The 11,961-nt window shown below is 35.8% G+C and overlaps 1 protein-coding gene across 2 annotated transcripts in view; it reads right to left on the bottom strand.

The window, feature by feature from the left end:
• Positions 1-1,185: 1,185 nt before the first annotated feature.
• The window catches only part of vars2 (valyl-tRNA synthetase 2, mitochondrial), a 32,908-nt gene continuing 22,132 nt past the window's right edge, over positions 1,186-11,961 (bottom strand). For both annotated transcript variants that reach the window (XM_030147364.1, XM_030147366.1), the window contains 5 exons: positions 11,630-11,887; positions 6,072-6,183; positions 4,347-4,549; positions 2,498-2,647; positions 1,186-1,657 (listed from right to left, as the gene is read on the bottom strand). In XM_030147364.1, coding sequence (XP_030003224.1) covers positions 1,580-1,657; positions 2,498-2,647; positions 4,347-4,549; positions 6,072-6,183; positions 11,630-11,887 — 801 coding nt within the window. In that variant the 3' untranslated portion in view covers positions 1,186-1,579. The remainder of the gene's footprint in view (positions 1,658-2,497; positions 2,648-4,346; positions 4,550-6,071; positions 6,184-11,629; positions 11,888-11,961) is intronic.

Here is an 11,961-nt window from a genome sequence, read left to right as displayed (position 1 = left end):
ATCAAATTTCAGGAGAATCTGCACTGTATATATATGTTTTAAATTAAATTAACCTTTTGACACAATCTGTCCATATGCATCATCTGCATAATCACATTTTAAAATTCTGCATGTACTGTGTTTAGCCTGTGAATGCTTTCCTTAAACACTTAGATGCAAACCTCTAATCTCTGCAATACAGATTACTAGTTATCACTCTGAAATGCAGAATAGATTTGTCAAGAATTTGATGTTACACCCATATATTTCTCTATATGTTCACTATTGCACTTCTTACAATTCCTCTTTAACCCTTTCATGCATAGTGGTCACTACAGTGGACAGCTATTCTACAATATAATTTAACCTGAACTTCTAAAACAGTACCTGCATATTATCTGCATGAGTGAATTTGAAGGCAAGGAAATAAAATGTTATTAATACTGAACCCATAAAGACCCAGTGCTTCTTTGATGGCAGTTCCCAAATGATTTTTTCTCTCTATTTAACCTTTCTTAAGTATTTATCACCATTTATTATAATATTATCCTCTGTATTTAGCATTTTTTTCAGTGTAGAGTAGGTATTTTCCTATATTTAATCTGTTGATCATGTTATTTTCATTAAAACTCAGAGTAAATCCAAAGGTTATTAAATCAGAAACAGGGAAAAAAGAAAAAAAAAGTGACTTCTTCAGCAAATCTATCATTAATCAAGTGTGTCCATCCACTGTCATTGATCCAACTCCATGGGTTTTACTAGTGAATCAATGTTGTAGAAGATGACAGTGTTTCCATGTTCACTACAGAGCCTCTGAACGTCCAAATGGGTCATATCTGATGACCATGAAAAGATGAAGAACTGTATTTTACACTAGTTATTTACATTTTCATAGAGTTAAAAAATGTCTAGCTGAGTGGACATTTTTTTTAACTCCATGAAACATAGGTTCATAAAAAATTTCAATTGCATTGTTTTTGTCATGCCTAAAGAAGAATAAAATCACTCAAGAAAAAAATATCGACTAAGGTTCTCATAATTCATGCATGAAAGGGTTAAAAGACAAAGCTGTGCAATTCCACAACAAGTACTTTCAGGTCATTGTCAAGTTTATACAAATCTTTGTGTTCACAAATCTGTAAATCCTAGTTCAGTGGCTTAGTTGGTTGCAGGTTGAAATGGCCTCAATCATACAGATCTTAAAGATAATTTTTAAGGGATGTTTTTATTTCCATGCATGTTTGCTTTGGAAAATATATATTCAAGCACATGATAATTACATCAGTTTGTTCCCATAACAGTCACATTGTGATAATGATGTACACAACCAGTGGCTGATAAGGAGGAACCTCTGAACTGCTGAAAACATCTGTCATGACCTCATTGAATTAATTTTCCTCTCTATAGATGCCTGCAGCCCACCACCACTCATTTAGCAATTGGGTATTATTATACAGAGATACTGCATGACGTGACCAATAGAATGATGATACTGTTCTTTCAAGTAGTGTAGACATCTTCACTCCAGTGGACATTATAGTATAAGAATAATCAGTTCATCATCTCTGTCAGGTCCTTCATCCTGATGCCTTATCTGTAGTTATTCTGCTGTTTGAGTCTGTTGTAGCACCTTCAGTTGGTCCTCAATGTTCTTCAGTTCCTGCTGCAAAGCTGACATCTGAAAGGAAGGAATAAACACAAGGGAATTATAATTGAAAAATGATCAATACTCTAATAAGGCATTCCAAAATAGTTACTATTAAATGAATAATAAAGGGTTACATAACTATTTATTTATAATTACTTTATATATTGGTATCTAACGTGTAAAAACAGTAAAAGCAATAATTGAATAAATAACACATAAAAATAAAATTAATTTGTATATATACACAAGCATTGTATATTATGTACAGTAAAATGCACTGCTTTAATCAAATACCCATACACAAAACATACAGCCAATGTGTGTGTAATAATGTTGTTGCCAGAATACACAGAACAATGCTAATGTGCTAATAGACCCTTTCACATTTATATATAGTCTATGTGCTTACCAGCTTAGTTAACATGTTACAATGCTTGCTGATCACTACTTAACATGCCAAAGTAAGGTTGAAGCTAGAGTGAACCCCACATAGTTTAAGTATGACCTGATGATGATGATGCTGGATAAAGATGTCAAAACCCTTTTACTTTATATATAACTAGGTGATTGTTCTTTTCTTACTGCCGCTCATCAGTTCATCAGACTCTTTACTAGAGAGTTGAAATATATTCAGGCAGTAATCTTTTGTACTACTTTGTTAAAAAAAAATACTCACAGAAACAAAGATATTTAAGACATTTTACAACCATAACATGCATCTCAACTGTAACATCCTTCTGTTTGGTTTGAGGAAAGAAATTATGGCTCAAAATCAAATATAAAAATATGGTTCAGGCTATAAAACCCAGTCGAAGGTGTGATGAAGTCTGTGTGGCTCTACTGCTCATTACTGTCAGCTGCTGTGCTCACCTTACTGTCCACCTGCTCCCTGATCTGAGCTGGGACCTTGGTCAGATAGTCTGGAGACTGGACCTTGGAGAGGAGCTCCTCAAGTTTGGGAATAAGCTTGTGTCTGCGCTGGGAAAGCTGTGTGATCTGTTTGTCAATGTTCATTACACCCTGTCAAAGAAAATCACATAATACAGAGACATTAGAAATGATCAGTGATGGCTTCTTCTCCAGATTAACATTCTAACAATGCCCAGAATTCTGGTTTGAGTTCCTCAAGCACCTTCCTGATATGACAAATTGGTGGAGAAAACACTAGTGTCTTTTTCCATTAACGTCTGCCCAGACTGACACCAATTTTTTTCCCCCCAAACCTGTTAGTCTTGACACAAAAGTAATGTACATCTGGGAAAAAAACAACACTAAAACTTTATGGCGTTGCTACAGATTGCTAGAATTGTCAATGTCCATTACAACTGATAACATAGAAGTAAAATACCTATACTTGTACTAATTAATGGTGGAGAAAATGTAAAATTTGTATTGATGGTGGTACTAATATTACTGATTGTTTTCTTCATTTTGATATATTTCAGAGACTGGATAGTCCTGAAAATACTGGAATTCATCCTCTGCTGATCATGAATAATTAACCCATAAAGACCCAGTGTGATATTTGTGCCAATTACCAAACGGATTTTTCTCTCTATTTGACCTTTCCTAAGTGATTTATCACCATTTATTATAGTATATGCATTTGGCATTTTTTTCCCAGTGAAAATCATCTGCTTTCCTATATTTAATTCATTGATCATGTAGATGTTCACAAAACCTCAGAGTAAATTCAAAGGTTACTGTATAAAACAGAAAAAAATGAAGAAAAAATGATATTTTCAGTAAAATATATCGTTAATTGAACATAAAAACAAGTGTGTCATTTATCCAACTCCATGGGTTTTACTGGTGAATCAATGTTGTAGAAGATGACGGTGTTTCCACAATCACTACAGAGCCTCTGAACGTCCAAACGGGTCATATCTGATGACCATGAAAGGATGACAAACTGTATTTTACACCAATTATTTACATGTATTGATAGGATTAATGGATCAACAGGTATTAAAGAGTTTAGATCAGTAGATGGTTTTGGTCATCGGTGAATGTTTGGGTATTTATGGGTTAAATCAAAGTTTACTGTATCCCATTAATCCTTCTTAAATGTGTAGAAAATAAACATTTTACCTCAAGATTAGTTAACACCGATTACCAATTTTAATGTGAAAAAAAAAAAAAAAAAAAAAAAAAAAAAAAGGATATATTTATACACCATCATAAACATTTTTAGAGCTCCAGGATCTGACCCGTGTTTCAACCAGAGTAGAATCTATATTTAGTTTCTCAGTCAGTGGTGCTGATGCACAACAAGTCTCGTCTCTGAGGGGAATATTTTCTGATGGCTCAGGAGTTTTCAGAGCTGAACATCACAGACTGGTCAGAAACAAACTCTGTACTATATTCTCTCTACATTATACCATTTATATTAAGTGATGAGTCCACATAAGTTAATTTAGTGGACGACTGCAGCCTTCTTTAATCCTTTATTAGTCTGATTTGAAGTGAGTGGATTAAATGTGACATAATCCTGCTATCAAATCACAACCCTGGAAAAAGCCCCTACTCTGCTTTGTTTCTATGGATTACCTTTAAGCCTGCCTCACACAATTAATGTAAGGTCTAAGTCTGCAGATACCTAACAATATTTCAATCTATTATTTATGAATGCATCACAAAATTATTTAGAGCTTCTTTCCTCTGTGGGTTTTATGAGGAGCACTTAAAGCCTGAGGAGAAGGAAGGCGGAGGGGCGTACCTGCACGTGGAGGTGTAGCTTACATATGTGATCGACCACACCGACCAGGCAGCCTTTAGGTGGAGGCGTGGCAGGGATGGGGAGGGGGGTGTCGCCTTCCTGAAGACAGCTGAGGTGGAAACAGGAGACGCGGCTTAAAGTCGAGATGGCTGGTCCAAAGTGAAGGAAGATCTGGGCCTGGCTGGGTGAACACTCCACCCACACTGAAGCACAAAGCAGATGCAAGTGGAGAAGAAGGTTATTAAGATGTTAAAGCGTTAAAAACATGTTAACCTGTTGCATACTAAACCCTGTCAATACAGGATGAAATAGCCTTCAACACAAGCACATGGGTCTGAGACAGAGGTATTTAACACTATGCAAATTGTGTTAAATACAAAAAGTCACAGATTGAATTTTTTATTTTTGTATTTTAACTCCAACTAAAGCTTGAGCTATTAACCTGGTATTTATAACAGACATCACTTGGACAACAGGATCTTGGTTTTGCATAAATTAGCCAGTGCTACAGAGAGGATGGTTTCTGCCTCCATTCTCTGACCTTTTTGGTTTTAGCCCTCCTTTATTGGGCTTTGAAAGTTTATGAATGTTACAAAATTTCTGGCATATCTCTTGAAAGGATCCATTTAAACTAATTTGCAACTGAATTTTGTGGTCTGAACAAAGTGATGCACTTACTTTTGCCAAAAATGTTCGGTTGAGAGTCAACAGATGCAAATGCACTTTCAAGGCAAAGTCAGTTGAATTTTATGTTTTAACATCACTGTAATTGACAGATTAATGGCATCGTGTCACATTCTACCGAGGGAATTCTTCTGCTGTCTCTGCTAACAGAGATAAAGGGGTGTACAGAGTGAACAGATCAGTATCTTATGCTGAATCTGTGAACCACTGACAACATGAGAGATGAGCAAAATACCTGTAAGTGAAGAGAGACAGAAGATACAACAGGACTGAGGCCAGAGGATATGAGATGAGAATCTCATGTTATATAAAATTAGGACAGACACTGTTAACTCAACAGGAACACTAAAGACAGACTGATGCTTGGGAGGTATACTTCATTAAAAGGTTTATGTCTCCTTTTGTTTGTTATACTTTGAACTCCTTTGAAATGAAAACATCTGACCAAAATTGCTCACAGCAAAAATAAGGAACAGGTCAAAGATCATTGACCAGGAGTCTGTGAATGCCCAGAGAAAAATCAAGTAGGACCTTTACATACACATCAGAGGTATGGATCTTCAGTCATACAAGGATTTACTAAGAAAAGCATTGTTTAATTGGGAAAACCAACAGATATGGGTCATATTTTGAACTGAGCCATGTTGTTTTTTTTTTTTTAAAAGCTGACTCTTCAGAATGAAACCAAACACTTTTCTGAACAAAAAAGAAAAAAAAAAGAGTGATGGGTTTTAGTTCATAAAAATAGAATCCAGATCAGTCTATTGTATTTATTGTATTATGTGAGATTGTTTGTTTTGGTGATATATGAGATATGTACACTTCTGTTGCAAATCAAATTGCCCTTCGGGGACATTAAAGATTTTCAATCAATTCAATATTGAAGCTACTGAAATAAGACAGTGGTAAACCAAATTCAGGATGAAAACTGAAGAATGAAACTAAAAGCTAAGGGAAAAAATCAGAAGAGCTGCTGTCTGTGCTTCAGAACCTACATTGTCGTCACTAAAAACAGAGAAAGGAAACAGTAAAATGACTCACTGGCTGGTTTTTCCTTAGTAATGCCACACTGAGCTCTTAGCGATCGGGCTACTCGGATCACTTCCTGGACCAGCAGGAAATCTCTTTCCTCTTCAGGGAAATGCCAGTGAGCCTGTCAGGAAGAAGAGGTGATAAAAAAGAACAAAATCAGCTGAAACACATGGAAAGTCGAAAATCACGCCGAAAGCAAGACAATATATCAGGAGTAAAAATAACTGCCATCGAACAAACAACAGAAACGAACAGTGACTGCTATTCACCTCACTGCTGAACTGTAGAGGACATCATCTGTGGGAATATCTGGAATCGTCTTAAGTTACAAACTATTCGATTGAATTCATTTCACTTTTATTTGTAGAGCCTTATATCACAACAAGGTTGCCTCGCAGGGCTTTAGAGAATTTGTTGGATATGAACTAGATATGAAAAATCCCAAATCTGCTTTGCCTTCTGCGTCAGCCACTCTACGTGCACCACATGTACATATAATTATGGTTGTTTTTCAGCAACAGCCTTGAAAATAACACCTTCCGAAGTACAATGATACAGCATAAAACAACTGTATGACTATGTATGTATCATTCCATAGAACAGTATCTCTAGAAAACAATAAATCATGCAGTCGTAGTAGTAGTAGTTCATTCATACAAGTGTTAATGTGCCCGTCTTCAGCTGGAGAGAAAATAAATATAATACAGTCCAATAGGGATTTTGTGAACAATAATCTACAGATACTGTAATGAAACATATAGAGATACTTATGGCAAGACTTTTTCACATTTAATAGCCATGATCTGATTTTGATTATCCAATATACAAATTCATTAATTACACTCAAACATATCATTACAAATATCTACAACCATCATAAGTGAGGTTTTGGATACTGAACACGTGTGAATACCATAAGTGACACCATTTGTTCTGGGAAGAATGACATTGTGGAAAATTGCAATATTAATTTGGACTGGGAGAAAATTAATTACAGATATTGCAAATACGTATGAGGTTGAGCTTTGGGACGTTAAAAAGGTCGTTTATATTTTTTAAGGTTCTTAGTTATCTTAAATTAAATTTTGACAAGTAAAGTTGAATTTATCTTTTCCAATTTCTACTGATATGAAAGTTATTGTGGATGCCTTTAATTACCATTCTAACATGGCAAGTCAGAATCCATTTTGACAAGGTAAAATACTATTACACACCTCAAATGTAATTACAGATAAGAATGTGGCTCAACTAAATGTTAAAACAGCTTCCATACATGACTCACTGAAACAATTTCAGTCTTAAGACATTTGTAGTCACAGAGGGAGACTTTACAGCTACAGGTTAGGCAGTGAATTAAACCGCAATCATTCAGACAAAAATACGTGAATATATGCATGTGTGGAAAGTCTATGATGAGGGTCACTGAAGCCATCACGGTGGCTTGTGGAGTTTCCTTTTGTTTGTCACACATTTAAGATCAAAATAATAACTGTGTGTCTCTGGCAAGATAATGGAATTTCTCGTCATTTCTTCATCCTGCACGTGCATTTCTACAACCTGGATATAGTAGCTAACTTTAGGAGTTCACATAAACTTGGGTTTTATCAATATTCCAGTGATTTCTCTTGCCACCAGTAGCATCATAAGGACAATAACGAGATGTACTGTGGATGGTCAAGCTGTGATCTGCTTTAATCATATTCTAAGTAGTGACACTGGCTTACGTATATGCTTCAGTGACTGAGGATACATTCAGGTGAGTTTGATCTACATCTCTAATGTACACTGTTACCCATAATGTTGGAATTATTCATTCCTCTTTTTATTCCTATTTATACACATCGTTCATTCATTTTCTGAACCCGCTTTATCCTCACTAGGGTCACGGGGGTCGCTGGAGCCTATCCCAGCTACTTATGGTTGAAGGCGGGGTACACCCTGGACATTTCGCCAGTTCATCACAGGGCTGAACATATAGAGACAAACAATCACTCTCACATTCACACCCATGGGCAATTTAGATTAACCAGTTAACCTATCAGTGCATGTCTTTGGATGGTGGGAGGAAGCTGGAGTACCTGGAGAGAACCCACGCAGACATGGGGAGAGCATGCAAACTCCACACAGAAAGGTCCCACTCCCATCAACTGGTGTTGGAATTGAACCTAGGACCCCCAGGATTATACACATCAGTTATCACCTTTTACCAGGTGGAATGATTGTCATGAATCCCATATATGATCTATAAATAAATCATATCGTCACAATCACTTCATTAGAAAAGTAAAAATGTTTCATTCTAACTTTATGGCCAACAGTGTATATCATATCACCCTGTTGTGTTACTAAAAAGGAGGCTAATGCGGTATGTTTACAGCCTTTATAATTGTTCATTAAGTTTCAGGTTTCCCATGAAGATGCTATTGTTAAATGTATAAATAAGAAAATAAGATGAGCCTGTTTTGAGTGGTGATCTCCAGTATCACTGTAACATACATGAGAAAACACAAGCCTCAACACAAAGTCTTGTTACATTTTTTTTTTTTTTTTTGTTGAGGTCAACATCAGACACACCCTCTTAAAACACAATCGTAATGAAACTAAGCCTGTTTTTTCTGTGCTCCCACAGGATGAGATGTGGCCTATCCCAGCATGCACACTGTCATCCCCAACTGTACTGGCCCCAGGACATCTGCTAGGTCCTGTTTGTTGTGTTGTTTGCAGTGTTGCTTACAGGTTATAAAAACCTACCCATCCTGACTGCAAGGTATATTCATCTCATCTGACACTGTTTTCCAGGTTTAACTTTCTTTGCAGTTTCCTGGTTTGAGTTACAACCAGTCTGTTACATGTGAAAACATTCCTACAAGAAAAAAGTTGAATATCCTTAAATAAAACTAAAGTGTTGTGTATTAAGCACAGAACTGTGCCAATAATAAGCACATAACAATGTACCAATTTTTTTCTTAGAATATTTCTTTGAAATAAAGTAAACCTAGCCACAGAAAATGTAAAACTTTAAGCAAATGCTTATTACAAGCAACAGAAATACTGCTATTTTATGTTTTAATTGTAATTGTGTGTTTTTAACCCGTCTCTTTTCCATTTCTGTAAAGCACTGTGAATTGCCCTGTATATGAATTGTGCTATACAAATAAATCTACCTTGCCTTGCCTATTTGAGAAGGACTTATTATTCTTAAACTGAACTAAATTGCAGGTGGTCTCACTCATAAGGGAAAAAACTTGTACCCACTATGCAGACCATTATTTTAGCTACTAATTTACTAATTGAATCCAAGTCAATATTAGCTGGAATATCATATTACAACAAAGTTTTAGATTTCATTAAAATCATGTTACTTTTCTAATGAAAAACATGCTTTACAAGACCAATACTATTCTAAGAGAAAAAATAGGACTAATGGCTGTGTGTCTCACCGGCATGTTCCATCAGGAATCAATAACAAGTTGAATTTACTGAATTTACAAGGTTGTCCGGTTCTGCCGCTATGTTAGTGTCCTGTGGTCTTTTCTGTATACATGTAAAAAAAAAAAAAAAAAAAAAAAAAAAAAGGAAATTGTGCAACAATTCATTTTCAATTGCTTTGTCACATATGATATAGTGTTTGTATCGCCCAATTTCTGCAGAACTCCAAATACACAAAGGTTGGGAAAAAAAAGAGTCCTGTTGTCTTGATGCAGGAGATCAATCTCCCAGTAGAAGTGGGTGGTACTTTCACTGGAGGAGAACGCATCTAATTAAATGAAAGTCCATATATGACTTCCTATCAGTGCTCAACAGTAACTATATTGGTATCTCTAACAATTTCCATGTTATAACCCATCAAATATGATCCATTATAAGTAAAGGCAAATTTTTAATATTTCAAAAACATCAAAATCGTGAAAGTCCTTTTTTTGTCATATAGGAGTAAGTGTCAAATTATCTGCAGTTGTTTAATATAAATTCAAGTGGTTGAGAAATGTTAAAAAATTTGCTGTAGTTTTCCTTACTTGCTACAGTCTCAAAGCCAGACCATCACTCAACTCAATAAGAATATATAAAAATGGTTTATGTAACACCCATTAGCTATGTTTACATTGGCAATATTTCAATAAATTTGTCTGATTATAGATTCCAACTGAACCAAATAAAGGGATCTAATGTGTTTTCATGGTCCAAAGCATTTAATCAGTGTACGAGTGTTATGAAAATCAAAGTGGTTCCACCTGCTGAGATGTGTCTATTCATACAGAAATGTAACAGAGTTTTGTGGTTGAGCTCAGACTCAGAGGATTTCATCTTCATTCACTGTTTCAAATATCTGATTGAACAATTCATTGTTTCTAGTCTTTTAAGCATTGTGACATTCAATAGTCTTTCATTCTTTTAACTTGTATCAGACAAAGACAGTTTAGTTTTTCTGATTCCATGTTTGTTCCTCCTATAAAGTCATGTCACCTAATGTAGCTCCACAGAAGAAAACATGAACATAAACAACATATTAATACCAACCTGATTATTGGACTAGATCTACAGATTTATTAGGCACTATTTTTCTTCAGTTTTATATATTAAAAAAACAAAACAAAACAAAAAACACGCATTGCCCTTTATTTTGCTTGGCTTCTAGGAATGTCTTTTGGTGACTGTGTTTTATGTGTGTTTTACTTATGTATGTGTTTTTAGATATGTTTACTATTTTTATCCTATTTCTTTTATTTTATTGCTAGGACCTCAGCACATATTTTGTTCTTTCATGTGCTACATTGAATGAATGATATTACTTTTTTTTTAGATTTACAGAATTGTTAGGCACTATTTTTGTTCAGTTTTTACTCCTCGGCCAAGGGGCACTGTAATTGTTTTGTCGTCTGTCTGTCTGTCCATTCAACGACATAATTGCATTATCTGAAGAATGCATTGAGATATCTGCACCAAATTTGTACCGTGGATGCATCTTGGCATGGAGCAGAAGCCTACTGAAAATACACTACAAAAAAAAAGTTAGGGATATTTATTTATTTTTTTGTCTTTTTTTGGTCATTTTTGCCATTTGTAAATGTAACTGTCTGGTCTTTAAAAAAAACGTGTTTCAATTCAATTCATACACAAAAAAGCAAAAAGCACTCTGCAAGAATCCCAACTTGAAAAAATAGCCCAAAAATGTAAAATATCCTTAACTTTTTGTTTGTAGTGTAGGTGACCTTGACCACCTTTTTCAAGGTCAAACAGCCTCGTGTAGTTACAATATCTGAGTACTTTCAAATATAAATATGTTTGTAATAAGTTTTACACAAAGACAGTCTAATCTAAATTATAGGGCAGTAACTTTCAACAGAATCTTACACTACATTTGGCTGAGGGGTATTAAAAGTGTGCAGCACGTTATGTTATTTTAATTGTGTTACTATTCTATTAGTGGAATGTTAAGGTCCGTGTAAACACTGCTGCTAAAACCAGGTGGATTTTGACATCAAAACGATCAGACATTATTCAACCCTAGTGTGGAGGGACAAACCCCTGGATATGTTTATTCTGAGGGTGGGCGTTGGCGGTCGTACCAGCTGGGAGGAGGTGGGGTATGGCTGTAAACTCAGACTGGCCGCAGCAGGAGCAGTTTGTGGCCTGAATGGTTGGAGTCTCTGCCACAGCTCCTCGGTGATGAAGGGCATGAAGGGGGAGAGGAGAGTCAGAGATGTAGACACACAGTGGTAGAGGACGCTACAGGCCACCTGTCTGGCTCTGTTTCCGCTGTGGTCTGTCTGATCCTGGACCTGTGACCCACCATCCTTCTGAGCCAGCAGAGGCTTCATGTACTCCTGTCAGACACACACAGAGCATCAGTATGGACTGAATACACATCAGTGGTGAGCACCTGGAATTAGCCTATATG

Source organism: Sphaeramia orbicularis, chromosome 11 (genome assembly GCF_902148855.1).
Source record: "Sphaeramia orbicularis chromosome 11, fSphaOr1.1, whole genome shotgun sequence".
In the NCBI taxonomy this organism is placed as follows: Eukaryota; Metazoa; Chordata; class Actinopteri; order Kurtiformes; family Apogonidae; genus Sphaeramia; species Sphaeramia orbicularis.
The sequence above is the reverse complement of the archived record's forward strand: the minus strand, read 5'-3'. Positions and strand labels throughout refer to the sequence as shown.